Raw genomic sequence first — 18426 nt, 5'->3', positions numbered from 1 at the left:
CTTTTCGCTTTCCATCATAACAATCTTTTTAATTGAGAAATTTATAGAAACAAAAAAGAAAATGGCGCTTTGTGCCACCACGATTTGAATCCATCATATTTCGAAAATGATTTCATCCAGAGAAAAATCGTTAAAGATACATAAGGCGCTTTAAATAATGAATTTCTACAGTTTTTCCGGTGGTAGACACTACCAACTCTAAATTTTACAAAAGATTTACCAAAAAATCCTATAACTATATCGCTTACCGCTGAAAAAGTCAGAGCTTTTAGGTAAGTTGACAACGTGATTGTCGTTAAACATTTTTGGCCCATCTTTAGAAGCACAGAATGATATTTTTGTAAAGATTTTTATGATTTTCATGTAAAAAAACACCTTGTGCTAACCTGGTACCTTGTCGGAATTCAGATTTTATATTGTTTATTCGATTGTGGAAATTTATTGCAAATTATTGTTACCCCAAACATGCTACGTCTTGAATAATGTTTTCTTTAATCGTTTATGACATTTCATCTGTTGTTTTGTACAGATTGTGCTTTTCAAATTCAGTTTTTTTTAAATTTTACTTAAAAAGTGCTTTGGTATGAAGCATGTATGTAACATTTTTAATGTTTTGAAGCTATTTTTGTAAAAAAGGTGTAAATTTCTCAAAGAATAAAAAACGTAAGATCTTACCAGGGGGGGAGGGGGGTTTTTGAAAAATATTACTTTGTCTTACCAGGGGGGGAGGGAGGGTTGAAAATTTCCAAAATCGTGCTTACGTAATTAGTGAACGGCCCCTTATGGCAGTACACTAAACTTTAAGAGATATTACTTAAACATTTTCTCTCCAAGCTACCGATGTGTTCCAAAGCAAAGCCAATTTTATCTGTTTCTTGTTTGCCATATTTCGAAACCTCCATCCTATCTTATCAATCCAAATAATGATAAACGAAAATGTACGTACGTCTCCATTGTGGCTAGAAAAATGCCAAGGTTTTTTTAGCTTGGTAGCCTCCAACAGGTAGATATCAGTTTTGCGGTTTGGATTTTTGACTAAATTTCCAACATCCAAATTATCCGCAGTTTATTTGTTGGATTCTGGTTAATCCGGCAAAATTAATCGTTTTAGATAAAACGTTAACTAACGGCGATTCTAGCTAATAACTGACACTGAAAAAGGAGATTTGTAACTGTCGTTTTGAAAATAATAAAAAAAAATTGATACATTGAATAACGTTTAAAAAAAATTCAGAAGGCTGCATGCACTTCTTCATTATATATTATTATAATTTTATTTATTATTGCTGTTATAATTCTTTATATTTCCGTCAATACTTAAATAAAACATTGAAGGAGTCAAGTAAGATCCCTTTGGCACTTCATTATTGAGGAGCATTTTTGCCAGTAGTTTCCTCCAAACAAAAATTATGGCAGCTTCAAAATAAAGCTTATACTTTTCTTTTTGAAAACAGCTCACAAAAATACCAATAAAATCCTCTGTTGTGGTATGAGCCTATTTGGTTGAATGATTCAACTGAATCAAAGCAATCGAAAGATTCCTTTTAATTCAACCATTCAACCAAAACGTTCACTGAAGAAGGTAGTAAGTTGCTATCGAAATACTGGTATATGAACTTTTAATTTACCGTGGTTGAATTAAAAGGAATCTTTCGATTGCTTTGATTCAACCAATAAAATGATTGAATGATGCAAACAAAACAGTTTCATGAAAGCACACTTTATGCTTCAGCTCGTCTTCTTATTTTGTTTGAAATTAAAAATAAAAACAGTTTTGTTGTTGCTTCAAATTCTCCATTCCAAAAACTGAAACACAATCATTGCTTCAGAATAAATAAGCTTTAAGCGCTGTTGTGCGAACGTTTAAGTTGATAACGCACCTGATAAGAGTAAGCTGGGCGATTGAGTGTTTTTTTTGGAAAACACAAAAAAGGTCGCTGGTTTGACAACAAAGTAAAGGTCATCTAACGCAATTGAAGTGAGGAAACCAGAGCTGTTTTCTCTGATTTTGACTGTATTCTAACAGTATTGCGTGAAGCAGAGTAAAAGTTGGGTTTTCAAGACTCTATTCTTAAACGTTAGTGTATGGTTAGGTTGGACTGAACTGTTTTAGTAAACAATAACTGTACTCCCTATGAACGTTTGTGAGGAAAATCTAGGTTCAATGCATGTTGTTGTCAGTAGCAAGCAGTTCATCACTATCACAACTTGGATCGGTACATTTAACTTAGGGGTTACGCGGCTGATCTCATCATGAATTATGAGTCACTACAGTTAGGCGCAGAGAAAAAAAAACAAAGCCATAGATCATTTAGGTATTTTTGCCGATCTTTCTTTCAGGGTTATGACTTGTTGAAGAACTTTTGAATCCCATATATTTGGTAGCATGGTGATGAAAATGATTGCGAAAAAAAAGGTACGTGGACATTTTCATAATTGAGAATTGATTGTTGTCATCCTAGGCCTTTAATGAAATTCTTCATATTTGTTATCAAACCAACATGAACATCAAAAATCATGACGTTCTTCGATTACAACGTCCAGATGACGACCACGAACATGGACCCTGCAAAGCATTATAAACACGAGTGGTCCAATACTTCTTCCATGTGGTACACCGGGATTCCATTCATAGAAACTGCCAAGTTTGCATTGGTTTGTTTTTGTAATAAATAATTTATCTAACACACATTTATAAATTAACAATTTATAAATTAAATTTAGCAAAGTCGAATCGATCTACATAAACTGGATCTCTTATTCTCAGGCTTGATTGGCATTTTCACTCTTACCCGTGCTTTACTGTCGCGAACTATTCGATCCATAAAACTAACACAATCGTTTCGATTGATTTGATTAAATCGGCAAAGTCATTCAGAGGCAGAGAGCAAAAAACTAGGCACTCAAAACCGAAACGATATCTACTTTCATTTCCGCTCGATTCACCGCGGTGGGCTTGCAATTGTCAATCCATTCAAACCCTCACACGCGGGAAAGCAGCTGGTTGTCGTTTCTTTCTTTTTTTAATTACCTTTTCTGTACCTTTCTAGGTGTGTGCAGGAAACCTCGTTCAAGGAAAAGGCAGGTAAATGTACGGCACCGATGCCATTTTTATCGAAAAGCGTCCATCATCGCCATCAAGACAAAATCGCCCTGCTGCTGGTAATAAAATTGACTAAATGCCAGCCAGCCAAAAGCTGGAAAGGCTATTTCTTTCCGATGTTGTCGATTCAATTCTCGAAATGGAAACTATTTGGTACCCAAGTCGGGTTGGCGTTTAGTTAGTGGCTGGCCAAACCGAGTGGAATTATTTTGAAAACATTTGTTCAACAGAGAGGGAGAAACCGAAACGCATCTGCTGCGGACACGCGCTTCCACAATCGACGAAAAAATTCATTCCAAAAACGGGCCTATCCGAACATTTGTTTGGGTGTTTAATGCACGTTTTTCCAGCGCAGTTGAAAAGGTGATTGGTTTGGTGTTTTTCCTATTTCCTTTATTTTTTTTTTTTTTTGAATACCCTGCCTGGCTCTGAACGAATGAAACGATCGAAGGGATCGGACAGCCAGCAGATATATATAAACAAACAACTAGCTTATCCATTACTCAATTGAAACGATGATGGCCTCTTCCCGGGAAGGAAAATAAACTCACGGTCGATTGATATTGTACATAGAAACATTGCAGTTTAGTTACCCCGCAGCTGTCTTCCGTACAGACAAACATATTTATACCATACCAAACCCAAATAGAAGGCGATGATTTTTCAATCAAAAGTTATCCAGCCTACTAGACACGATTCGAACCATACTAAATTTGAAAAAAAGTATCCATTTCACAGAAACGAGGAAGATTTTCTCATTTCTCTCGAAGGATCTGAGAAATAAGTGGATACTCCTCATAATTTTGTTTGTTAAATTATAATGCATGTGATAAAAAAAAACAACGAAAATTGTGCTGTTCCACGCCTGCTACTTCGGTAGAACAAGAAGAATACTATCCAAACATACCGGATGAATAAAAGATAAATTTCGAGTGTAAGTGACGGAAAAGATGCAAAAATTGATTTGTAAAAATATGGAATTATTTTCTTTTGTTGATTGAGTTTATTGAATTTATTGACACTCTCAGTAAAACTATTTCGTAAATTAATGTTTACATTTAATGTAACCAAAAGTTCAACAGGACGGATTCTTAAATGCTTATTCTGCTTAGCTGAAAGTTTAAGTTCTTATCGGTACTTTCAAAGTCCATAAAAGAAGCTGAGTAGAAGGCTATTCAGCCTCCACATGAGACCTTGAACAAAAAGATTCATAAAAAACAGAAAATGAATTTTATACTTGCTTAGAAATTTTAAACCCTTGATAATCTGACCCTGAACCAACAAGGTGAGAACCAAACACGCCACCATGGCCAATGTTTTGATTTTTCAAAGTAGGCATAGCTAAAAAATGTTAACATTAGTATTCATCAAATGATGCATCCACTTTTTCCAAAACAAACCCGGAGAAATGCAAATTGTAAGTGAGGAAAATAAGTTTGATGTTGATTTTATGTTACCTTATTTTTTTTTCAAATTTAAGGTTGTAAAAAGTTGGTTTCAAGTGTTTTTAACTCCTTCTATTATTAAAAAAAAAAAAAGATTTATTTATGATTACCATTTGTTGTTGTTGTTGTTGTTGCGAAAGCTGCACATATATTCAGTTTTTTTATTGTGAATTTTAACATTTAATCACTAATGATTTAAAAATGTACCATTAGACTGAGTCGATTTTTGATAAAAATGACAAAAATGACAAAAATGACAAAAATGACAAAAATGACAAAAATGACAAAAATGACAAAAATGACAAAAATGACAAAAATGACAAAAATGACAAAAATGACAAAAATGACAAAAATGACAAAAATGACAAAAATGACAAAAATGACAAAAATGACAAAAATGACAAAAATGACAAAAATGACAAAAATGACAAAAATGACAAAAATGACAAAAATGACAAAAATGACAAAAATGACAAAAATGACAAAAATGACAAAAATGACAAAAATGACAAAAATGACAAAAATGACAAAAATGACAAAAATGACAAAAATGACAAAAATGACAAAAATGACAAAAATGACAAAAATGACAAAAATGACAAAAATGACAAAAATGACAAAAATGACAAAAATGACAAAAATGACAAAAATGACAAAAATGACAAAAATGACAAAAATGACAAAAATGACAAAAATGACAAAAATGACAAAAATGACAAAAATGACAAAAATGACAAAAATGACAAAAATGACAAAAATGACAAAAATGACAAAAATGACAAAAATGACAAAAATGACGAAAATGACAAAAATGACAAAAATGACAAAAATGACAAAAATGACAAAAATGACAAAAATGACAAAAATGACAAAAATGACAAAAATGACAAAAATGACAAAAATGACAAAAATGACAAAAATGACAAAAATGACAAAAATGACAAAAATGACAAAAATGACAAAAATGACAAAAATGACAAAAATGACAAAAATGACAAAAATGACAAAAATGACAAAAATGACAAAAATGACAAAAATGACAAAAATGACAAAAATGACAAAAATGACAAAAATGACAAAAATGACAAAAATGACAAAAATGACAAAAATGACAAAAATGACAAAAATGACAAAAATGACAAAAATGACAAAAATGACAAAAATGACAAAAATGACAAAAATGACAAAAATGACAAAAATGACAAAAATGACAAAAATGACAAAAATGACAAAAATGACAAAAATGACAAAAATGACAAAAATGACAAAAATGACAAAAATGACAAAAATGACAAAAATGACAAAAATGACAAAAATGACAAAAATGACAAAAATGACAAAAATGACAAAAATGACAAAAATGACAAAAATGACAAAAATGACAAAAATGACAAAAATGACAAAAATGACAAAAATGACAAAAATGACAAAAATGACAAAAATGACAAAAATGACAAAAATGACAAAAATGACAAAAATGACAAAAATGACAAAAATGACAAAAATGACAAAAATGACAAAAATGACAAAAATGACAAAAATGACAAAAATGACAAAAATGACAAAAATGACAAAAATGACAAAAATGACAAAAATGACAAAAATGACAAAAATGACAAAAATGACAAAAATGACAAAAATGACAAAAATGACAAAAATGACAAAAATGACAAAAATGACAAAAATGACAAAAATGACAAAAATGACAAAAATGACAAAAATGACAAAAATGACAAAAATGACAAAAATGACAAAAATGACAAAAATGACAAAAATGACAAAAATGACAAAAATGACAAAAATGACAAAAATGACAAAAATGACAAAAATGACAAAAATGACAAAAATGACAAAAATGACAAAAATGACAAAAATGACAAAAATGACAAAAATGACAAAAATGACAAAAATGACAAAAATGACAAAAATGACAAAAATGACAAAAATGACAAAAATGACAAAAATGACAAAAATGACAAAAATGACAAAAATGACAAAAATGACAAAAATGACAAAAATGACAAAAATGACAAAAATGACAAAAATGACAAAAATGACAAAAATGACAAAAATGACAAAAATGACAAAAATGACAAAAATGACAAAAATGACAAAAATGACAAAAATGACAAAAATGACAAAAATGACAAAAATGACAAAAATGACAAAAATGACAAAAATGACAAAAATGACAAAAATGACAAAAATGACAAAAATGACAAAAATGACAAAAATGACAAAAATGACAAAAATGACAAAAATGACAAAAATGACAAAAATGACAAAAATGACAAAAATGACAAAAATGACAAAAATGACAAAAATGACAAAAATGACAAAAATGACAAAAATGACAAAAATGACAAAAATGACAAAAATGACAAAAATGACAAAAATGACAAAAATGACAAAAATGACAAAAATGACAAAAATGACAAAAATGACAAAAATGACAAAAATGACAAAAATGACAAAAATGACAAAAATGACAAAAATGACAAAAATGACAAAAATGACAAAAATGACAAAAATGACAAAAATGACAAAAATGACAAAAATGACAAAAATGACAAAAATGACAAAAATGACAAAAATGACAAAAATGACAAAAATGACAAAAATGACAAAAATGACAAAAATGACAAAAATGACAAAAATGACAAAAATGACAAAAATGACAAAAATGACAAAAATGACAAAAATGACAAAAATGACAAAAATGACAAAAATGACAAAAATGACAAAAATGACAAAAATGACAAAAATGACAAAAATGACAAAAATGACAAAAATGACAAAAATGACAAAAATGAGAAAAATGAGAAAAATGAGAAAAATGACAAAAATGACAAAAATGACAAAAATGACAAAAATGACAAAAATGACAAAAATGACAAAAATGACAAAAATGACAAAAATGACAAAAATGACAAAAATGACAAAAATGACAAAAATGACAAAAATGACAAAAATGACAAAAATGACAAAAATGACAAAAATGACAAAAATGACAAAAATGACAAAAATGACAAAAATGACAAAAATGACAAAAATGACAAAAATGACAAAAATGACAAAAATGACAAAAATGACAAAAATGACAAAAATGACAAAAATGACAAAAATGACAAAAATGACAAAAATGACAAAAATGAGAAAAATGAGAAAAATGAGAAAAATGACAAAAATGACAAAAATGACAAAAATGACAAAAATGACAAAAATGACAAAAATGACAAAAATGACAAAAATGACCAAAATGACAAAAATGACCAAAATGACAAAAATGACCAAAATGACCAAAATGACAAAAATGACAAAAATGACAAAAATGACAAAAATGACAAAAAAGACAAAAAAGACAAAAATGACAAAAAAGACAAAAATGACAAAAATGACAAAAATGACAAAAATGACAAAAATGACAAAAATGACAAAAATGACAAAAATGACAAAAATGACAAAAATGACAAAAATGACAAAAATGACAAAAATGACAAAAATGACAAAAATGACAAAAATGACAAAAATGACAAAAATGACAAAAATGACAAAAATGACAAAAATGACAAAAATGACAAAAATGACAAAAATGACAAAAATGACAAAAATGACAAAAATGACAAAAATGACAAAAATGACAAAAATGACAAAAATGACAAAAATGACAAAAATGACAAAAATGACAAAAATGACAAAAATGACAAAAATGACAAAAATGACAAAAATGACAAAAATGACAAAAATGACAAAAATGACAAAAATGACAAAAATGACAAAAATGACAAAAATGACAAAAATGACAAAAATGACAAAAATGACAAAAATGACAAAAATGACAAAAATGACAAAAATGACAAAAATGACAAAAATGACAAAAATGACAAAAATGACAAAAATGACAAAAATGACAAAAATGACAAAAATGACAAAAATGACAAAAATGACAAAAATGACAAAAATGACAAAAATGACAAAAATGACAAAAATGACAAAAATGACAAAAATGACAAAAATGACAAAAATGACAAAAATGACAAAAATGACAAAAATGACAAAAATGACAAAAATGACAAAAATGACAAAAATGACAAAAATGACAAAAATGACAAAAATGACAAAAATGACAAAAATGACAAAAATGACAAAAATGACAAAAATGACAAAAATGACAAAAATGACAAAAATGACAAAAATGACAAAAATGACAAAAATGACAAAAATGACAAAAATGACAAAAATGACAAAAATGACAAAAATGACAAAAATGACAAAAATGACAAAAATGACAAAAATGACAAAAATGACAAAAATGACAAAAATGACAAAAATGACAAAAATGACAAAAATGACAAAAATGACAAAAATGACAAAAATGACAAAAATGACAAAAATGACAAAAATGACAAAAATGACAAAAATGACAAAAATGACAAAAATGACAAAAATGACAAAAATGACAAAAATGACAAAAATGACAAAAATGACAAAAATGACAAAAATGACAAAAATGACAAAAATGACAAAAATGACAAAAATGACAAAAATGACAAAAATGACAAAAATGACAAAAATGACAAAAATGACAAAAATGACAAAAATGACAAAAATGACAAAAATGACAAAAATGACAAAAATGACAAAAATGACAAAAATGACAAAAATGACAAAAATGACAAAAATGACAAAAATGACAAAAATGACAAAAATGACAAAAATGACAAAAATGACAAAAATGACAAAAATGACAAAAATGACAAAAATGACAAAAATGACAAAAATGACAAAAATGACAAAAATGACAAAAATGACAAAAATGACAAAAATGACAAAAATGACAAAAATGACAAAAATGACAAAAATGACAAAAATGACAAAAATGACAAAAATGACAAAAATGACAAAAATGACAAAAATGACAAAAATGACAAAAATGACAAAAATGACAAAAATGACAAAAATGACAAAAATGACAAAAATGACAAAAATGACAAAAATGACAAAAATGACAAAAATGACAAAAATGACAAAAATGACAAAAATGACAAAAATGACAAAAATGACAAAAATGACAAAAATGACAAAAATGACAAAAATGACAAAAATGACAAAAATGACAAAAATGACAAAAATGACAAAAATGACAAAAATGACAAAAATGACAAAAATGACAAAAATGACAAAAATGACAAAAATGACAAAAATGACAAAAATGACAAAAATGACAAAAATGACAAAAATGACAAAAATGACAAAAATGACAAAAATGACAAAAATGACAAAAATGACAAAAATGACAAAAATGACAAAAATGACAAAAATGACAAAAATGACAAAAATGACAAAAATTACAAAAATTACAAAAATTACAAAAATGACAAAAATGACAAAAATGACAAAAATGACAAAAATGACAAAAATGACGAAAGTAGCAAAGTTTACAAATTATGCAAAAATTACAAAAATTAAAGTATATCAAATATGACAATGAATGAAAAAAGTTTAAATGTCTAGAGATGTTTAGAATAGTCTATAACTGTCAAATTTTCCAATAGTCCGGCTCCGGCAATAAAGTGTAGCGAAACTTCTTATACGGAACTATGCCGGCGTCACAAACCATTCATAGCCTACTTGGACGGTGAGTGATGACGGATACGCGCTTCGTCGTTTGACATTTGACTAACGCCAAATCATTAAGAACCGAAACGTATATGCCTGTGTACATAATTGCCGTCGCCGGCCGAATGTCTGTCGCTCATGGCAACCGACCGATAACAGTGGTGAAACAGAAGTCAACAAAAACAACAACTACGATCCTCGCAAAAAGGAGCTAGCTGGGGTGAATGTTTCGTTTAATGGCACCCAGCATTCGTTGATGGTTGCTTGCCAAAATTGGAAAAGTGCAAAACTCTTTAATTGACTTCAATATTTGTGGACGACTGAGTATTTTGATGTCACCCGACTTGGGTGCCAACTTTAAATGGCTCCAATAATTCCGCCGTAATGTGACCGCTGAGGAATTCGCAATATTCACTTTTTGTTGAAATTTCCGTTGAAAGTTTCGAGAAATTTACCGACGACGACGTTGGGCTGAGTCAATCTTACCGCGGTGCCTGTTCGAGGAAAAGATCGCACAGGTGATTTCACCTTGGCAAGGTAACGCCCGTGGAGTTTGTCAATGGCAGACAGAAAGACAGACACAGTCCATGATACGACCTGCCCTGCGAGGACTTAGCCAGCACGACCTTGATTCGGCTGGAGCTTCACCAACCAACCTGGGCGGGAGTTTGTTTTCTCTTTCTCGAGAACTTCTTCGCTGTTGTTGGTGCTTGCTTCCGAGAACCGGTTCCTTGATAGTCTTGCAGGGAGTCGAGGCTATCACTCATTCCCCAGCGAGCGGCTCAGGTTTTGTATGTCAGTTGTCTGATGCTTGTTTGCTGGCAACTCTACAAAGAACCCGGATGGCGGTTGCTATCAAGTTAATTGATCGTTAGGTTAGTATTCGCGCTGGAACAATTACGCAAAACAGTTAATTGAAGCAAGCACATTGTCCTAGAGAGCTTCATGACGTACTTTGTTCGTATCGTTTTTGACGTTAAGTTAGTAGGCCTCGACAGTTAGTAATAAAAACAACACTGAACAAAATTTATGATTAAACTTGTAATGTAACAGATTTTTTACGTCTGGTACTCGAAAATCCTTCAAATCAAAGATCCATAACCAGCAATAAAAACAAAAATATATTGAAATCAATCAGCTAAATTAGTTTTATTGTTTCTTTTCAGGAACAAGTTTGACCACAGGCTTGAACTCAGGAATATCTGGCATGGTGAAGTATTTCCTAGTGACACCAATTGAACTCAACTAACAGCAGAAGCAGCACCAAAATGAGTCTCGTGAAGCCGACCGGACCCGAAGGATTTGCGACGATTCGCACCAGGGGACTTGCCCGAAGCACCAGCCGATCGGAACAGCTGGCCAGTGCGAGGCGAAGTACCGGATCATCGGGGCCGCTATACGAGAACGCCGGTTCCGCAACCAATGGCAGTGGCCTCGGCTACAACAAGAGTTCCTCCGCTTCGCTGATTTGTGTTCCGCCGCCGGTTCCACCGAGAACCAGCTCTGAGCTGTCGAAAGTAATGCCCGTCCCCCCGAAGCGAAGTTCCCTCGAGGACAAAAACGAAGACGACCTGTACGCAACGGCAACGCTCACTTACGAAACGTTCAAGCCGCTCAAAAGTACTCTTCTCAAGGACATCGATGATCTCGATTACGTCAACTTGACGCAATCCAGCATGGAAAATCTATCGTACGACTTTGAAATGCCGTCGCTCAAAAGCCCCCAGTACATTACCGAGCTCAAATTTATTCAATCGAAATCGTCCGAGAACGGAAACAGTTTATTCCCAAGGCCCGAGAGTCCCCCGTATGGCAAACTAAGGAACAGCTATCGTTCGTCAACGCCCGAAAGTGTTGACAATTGTTCCTCGGGATCGTCAACTTATTCGAACCCTCTGCCAGGGAGTGGTAAGGCAAGCAGCCTTAGTGGATTCCTAGTTCCCATGGAAGACACGGTATCCTTCAAACCCTCGATCCCACCGAAACAATCCAACTCGATCCAGTATCGAAAGTCCTACTCCAACTCCCGATCGGAGATCATCTACGAAGAGCCAAAGAGATTCCTTCCCCTCAACAATGGCAGTCAATCGAGCGATACCGATTCCGGCTACGACGGCAGCTACTCCAAAGTACACAAAAGTGCCGAACTGCTCAACGTTCTGCCGCACGACGATCCGCAACAAACATCCGGCGGCAGACGGTCCCGTGGTTATTCCACGTTGGGACATCCGCGGATGGATGTCCGCAATGGTGGAATCGGCGGCAGCGAAAGCAAATCCACCACATCCCTGAACGATGCTCACCTTCTGCGGAGCTCCTCCGGAACCACGACGGAACAGCAGCTGCTCGAACAGCAAAAAGTCGGCAGCCAGTCAGCTCTCCGGAATAAGCCCATTATTCCCTGGTACGAGCTGGCCATCCGGAAGGACAACCGCCAGAGCTGTCCACCATTGCAGGTGAGTTTCAAAAGAAAAGAAAAACATGCCATGAAGAGTTAAAGTTATCTATTGAAAAGAAGCGACCTCAATCGATTCCCTTGAGGAACATCGATTTTGCAATATACTTTTACAACTGGGTATTTTTTGATTATCTGACGGGTTTGCGACTTGGGTCTTTCGATCTTCCCAAAATTGAAAATTGGGTTTATAATTACGACTTTTGTATATTTACATATTTCTAAAAAAAAAGTTTTTCGAGTTACATCCGATTGAATTTATTGTAAATAAAGTAAAACCATATTTCATAGGCCCATTATTTTTCAACGGAAGTCGTAAATTGGAAATCGAATACAATAGTACAAAATCGTACGAAACTACGAAACGTAAATTGTTAATAAGCTTTAATTAAATAGTGTCTAAAAATATCGTCTGCATTCCGAAAAATTCTGCGAAAATATCATTGTATTGCCCAATTTATGATGCAACTTTCATCTGAAGACGCCAACGTGGGTCATTAACTATTTTAAGAGTTATGTGAGAAATAATGACCATAAATCGCTTTGTTTGCACTGGAAACAAACAACGATCGAAAAATTGCACTCACATATGCAAGTAGCACGCGCGGTACCTTAACACACAGACACAATTTAAAGTTTTTACAATATTTAATGTTAAAAATCATTACGCAAAATTTGTATGCATTTTATTTCAAAATTTTACCAAATTTCAATGCGTTTTGATGTTATTTTTTTAGCTTTCCGTTGAAAGATAATAGAGTTATGTAGCTTTGAAATTTGGTTTTATTTTAACACAAAAAAAATCTAATCTTATTCCAAAAATATAAATATTAAAAATCTGAAAAAATACATATGTTTTCAAGTCGTAAAAATGAACCCAATTTTCAATTTGGAGGAAGATTTTAAGACTCCCGACGCAAATGGTCAAATAATTAAAATAAATCCAACTTTCAAAATAAAAATCAGATTTCCAAAAAATCACGATAAGGCCTGCCGTTTAAGATTGAAGATTCAAACTTCAGATTTTAGATTAGAATATACATTTCAAAGCGGTTTCCACTTTGTGGTCCATCGAACCAGAACCAGTGGTCGGTAACCTGCGGCTCTTTGAATGATAAGCTGCGGCTCTTCCGCTCCCTGTGCAGTTTTTTTTTTAAATCGTGCCTAACCGATAATTGAGTCATGAGGTTTTTTTTTATAGGTCCATGATAAAAAAAAAATTAAGATCGCAATTCTCGGCTTGACCAAGCCAAAACGTGAATATTTTCAAGTAATTTCAACACGAAAATTAAGCTGTGGGGATTGTTTTTTAGCTATTCGACAATTTGGGCCGGGGGTTCTTAGGTCTATCCAAAATTGTTTTCATTTTTAACAGTTAAAAATACATGAATTTGTTCAGATTTCTCAAATCTATATTTTTCGGTTTTTTTTTGTAAATAATATAAAATCTGATTTCAAAGCTACCGACCATTGCCATTTTTCAACAGAAATCAACAAATAGCACATCAAAACGCGTTAAAATTTCACCAATTTTTCAAATAAATATTTGAAAATTTAGCCCAATTTATGATGGAACTTTCATCTCAAGACACCAAAGTAGGCAATAACCCCTTTAAGGGTTATGAAAGAAATATTGACTTTAAATTTGTTTTTTTTGCATAAAAAACAAACAATGGTCGAACAACTACTGTTAAAGTCTTCTAAATCAGAAGTCATGAGATCGAATCTCGGTCACGGAATACATAGTACTCTTTCTGTAGGTTAGTGGTTTTAGCATTTGTAAGATGCTAGCCATCATGTCCTTGAAAGATGTACGCCTTAGAATTAAGTAAAGTTAGATCTCTTCAAAGAAACATAAAGATTCACTGAGATCCTATATGTGTGTGTTCGTTTTTTGAACTGCACATACATGAGAACATATTTCGTAGTCAGTGTTTTTCTACCTCACTCGCTCACACTGTCAAACCTGACGTCCATTTACAGATCAAATCTGGGGCACTATCGATTCAAAACTGAGCGCATAAACGAAAAAAGTGACGCTGTCGTCGGCTTTGAAGGTTGCATTTATTGGGGAAAACCCTCACTCATCATTTTCCCTAACTGCGATATTTGAAAGCTACATTTACTCGCGACCAATCACTACAACCTCGATGGAAGCGAGGTGTGTGTGTGTATATATAGGAGGTGTTACCGAATATGAAATTCCCGATTCAGCCATTTTGGCTATTTACGCTATGCAACTGCGGAACTCATGGATTTGTTTACAAACAAACCACGGACAAGCTGAGCAAATAATCTTATGTTATAGGGCTCATTGAGAGCCCCGCTCACTCCTCGCCTACTTACTGTGAAAGTCGGAGAACCTCGTGTTTCAAAAAACCTTGGATGGAAGTGTTATCTGACGCTTACTGAAGTGCTAAGCCTACCGATAGATTAATTTACGACATTTCTATTATTTGATACATCAGGATGTGTTGTTATTTATAGATCATTGTTTGAATTATTATCTTTGAACTTTTATTGACCCCAAATTGCTAGTGAAATACTTCGGGAGACTTATTGTTATTTTCGCTACCAAACATCGCTCCTCATATTTTGGAATTTTTCTTCTGATAGTAAGAAATTTATTGAAAACGTAGGTTTCAATAGTGGAATAGAGTTACCCAGCAAATATTTAAGATGGTTTATCGCAGGAACAACGGAATTATCCAAAAAATTGTACCAGATGAAATTTACCAAGATAGCATATAGCTATAAAAGTGTAGACGATATATCAACAATGACAAGCCCCACAATATGCAAAATAAACGATTTTAAGTAATTTGAGTAGAACGAAAAAATATTTCCTCGACCGAGATATGAATTCCAGTCCTCCAAGTTCGCAGTCTGGTATCTTACCACGATATCAACTCATCAGTTGATATGATCCACGCTATAGCTATAGGTGAGATTTTCTTTTTACGAACCGGTCAAAGGAAGAAAAAGATCGGATAGAGTTTCAATCGATGGACCGCCCATTTATCGTAAATCAGTTCACTCAAATCGAAAATGTCGAATTACCATATACCCAACTTTTTAGAGACATATTTACGAATTGACTAAACTGCTATCCGACTTAACTATTTTTGGGCAAAGCTTGTCGTAAATGAATGATAGAAAATTACTCAATACCAACTTGTTTACGATGGTTATTGAAAATATATTAATAATCGATTTGGATTATCTATGACGATTTCATGTTAGCTGAATATCTTTATTCAGGTTTGTTCGTTAAGTCCTTAAACAACTACCCATTACACTAGCGATTCAGAAACAATACGTCGATTGATTTTCTACGACTTTCGAGCGAATCTAATCCGACCAACATGCACACGGCACGATAATCCGGCATTGTCTCTTGCCATCCAAGGTTTGTAAGTGCGTATCTGAGGAATTTTTTTTGGACTCTTTCTAATCTTTTAATGTGGACGTTGTACCTAATACGGTTGCCAAACAATATTTGCGTACTCAATTGTTGCACGAACTAATCCAACATAGATTTTCACGATAGTATATGGGTCATTCAACTCATGACAAATTCTGCTGATCATTCCAAACGTAGAGTTTGCTTTGGCTACCACTTGTTCTATATGTTTCGTGGAATTTAGTTCTCTGACCAATTCGACTCCAAGATCTTTTACCGATGTCTTCCTTGTAATTATCAAGCTGTTTTCCAAGCGATACTCGTACATCATGTTCGTTATATTCCGAGAAAATGATGTAACCTTATACTTAGATACGTTAATTTTCAGTCCGTAACTTTTACAACTCTGAAAATCGGTATAGCGCATTTTCCTAAACTAAGCAATCCTTCGGAGAACGAAGGGGAAGGAATATTTTAAGATCATCTGCATTAGGATTGTTCAATCTCCTAGAAAAGATCGATTTCCACGATCGATTCAGCTGAATGGTTCCAGGATCGATCCACCTAAAAAATCGAAGCAAAAGGATCGATCTCTTCAAGATCGATCTTTTAAATTGTTGTAATTGTTGTAAGAAGGATATTGCCTGAGGGCTGCTTTAGGCTGAAATAAAAGTGAAACATTACAGGAAAGATTCATAGAATATATGAGCAATAAAAAATATGTTTTCAAATTCAACAACTTTTCATGACAAAAACAGAAAATAACATGAATTCAGTCCCAGGTCATGACACAAAGGTAACGTGTTCAGCTATCATCTGGAAGGCTCATGTTCAATTCTTCAAGCATCCAAATTTTTAATGTATAATTTTCATAAAGAATAGGGAAAATATGAAAACATTTATTTGAGGAATTAATTAATTCAAATATAAATATAAAATTGTTCGCTTTATTTTTCTAGAAAAACTTTTTGTTGAGGTCTCATTGAAATGCTGATCAGCCCTCTACCGAGTTTCGACTATAAGACATGGTTTCCGAGAATAAAAAAACCGTGACGATTTTCTGTGATTTTGTTGTCATGAGTTTTACAGAAAATTCAAGTTAAATATTCACCAATAAAATCGTTTTTTAATATTCATAATTTCAAAAATATGTACAAAAAAATGTATTCTGTGGATTCTGTGAAAAAATTTAGTATTCTGTCATTTGTGACACAAATTCTGTGACAAAAATTTGATAAAAATTCTGAGAAATTACAGATTATTCTGTGATTTCAGAAACCTTGATGAGACTCGAAGGTTTTGATAAGTTAAACCCTGAGCTTTCGATTACAAGAGCTTTTAATAAAAGTTCTGGTTTTCCTTAAGGGTATAGGAATAAAAAATTCATATTTTTCATATAAAGCTGCCCACCACAATTTTTCGGCATGGATGCACCAATAATGAAAAGCAGGCGTTAGGTTGCTGCAGGAGCCTCTTCTAAATTGTTTGCATTTTTAGAGCAGTACGAAACATTTTTCGGTATTGAATTAGACTTCCGTTTGGGATTACAATACTTCCAGAATCGTTTCGGTTCAGTTTGAATATTTCTTGAAGATTTTCAAAGTACAAACATCGCTTTATGCAGACTTTTAAATGCATTTACCGCAACTCGATATGTAATTCATATTCAGAAGAAACTGGATTTTCATGTTCCTCCAGAACAAAATGTCTCAAAATCCCATACAAATTTCAGGCTCGTTGAGCGACCCCTTCCCGTGATCCGATCTGGCTCAAGTTTGGTATAAGATTTAGGTCTAGGATCAATTTTAGCCTACAGCGCACAAGTTTTTAGTTTTCCATACAAAATTGGGGCAGTCTACTCTCCAGTTATGCGAAAAAAATGTTATGGGAGTCCCCCTCCACACTTCCTTTATCCCCGATAAAAGAAGGAAGGGGTACCTACCAAACCATTTTAAAACATTCCTCATGATCTAATTCACTCCCATGCCCAATTTGGTTCCGTTTGCTTGATCAGTTCTCGAGTTATTCGAAAATGTTTCTTAGGTTTGTGTGCCCCTCACCCTGTTTCTGAGAGAAGGAGAGGTCTCAAATTATTATAGAGACGAGTTTAGGTATAAGTAACAGACGAACAGACAGGCAGACAGATATTCATTTATATAGATTCTCAGATAGTTTATCCGGCTGTTGTGATTTTGTTCTGGTAAACTAATCAATTATCACGCCCAAACTAATTTCTTTGACCATTTCCGCGAGGGGCGTCACCAGGCTAATGGCTTGGAATTGGATGCTCTTCCGCCGTGAGCGGTGGTGACCTTCCCAATCTTTGCGTGTTAATTTTTGATGGCTATATGTAGGATTTGGCTCTGGCCATTAACACACGAACTCACTGCACGGAGCGTGT

General features: G+C 33.0%; 1 protein-coding gene across 1 annotated transcript in view; it reads left to right on the top strand.

Annotated features, from left to right (window-relative positions):
* LOC129741065 (uncharacterized) overlaps positions 1-12665 on the top strand; it is a 28971-nt gene extending 16306 nt beyond the window's left edge. The window contains exon 2 of the mRNA XM_055732765.1: positions 11334-12665. Coding sequence (XP_055588740.1) covers positions 11436-12665 — 1230 coding nt within the window. The 5' untranslated portion in view covers positions 11334-11435. The remainder of the gene's footprint in view (positions 1-11333) is intronic.
* The last annotated feature ends 5761 nt before the right edge of the window (positions 12666-18426 follow it).

Source organism: Uranotaenia lowii, chromosome 2 (assembly GCF_029784155.1).
Source record: "Uranotaenia lowii strain MFRU-FL chromosome 2, ASM2978415v1, whole genome shotgun sequence".
Lineage (NCBI taxonomy): Eukaryota > Metazoa > Arthropoda > Insecta > Diptera > Culicidae > Uranotaenia > Uranotaenia lowii.
The sequence above is the reverse complement of the archived record's forward strand: the minus strand, read 5'-3'. Positions and strand labels throughout refer to the sequence as shown.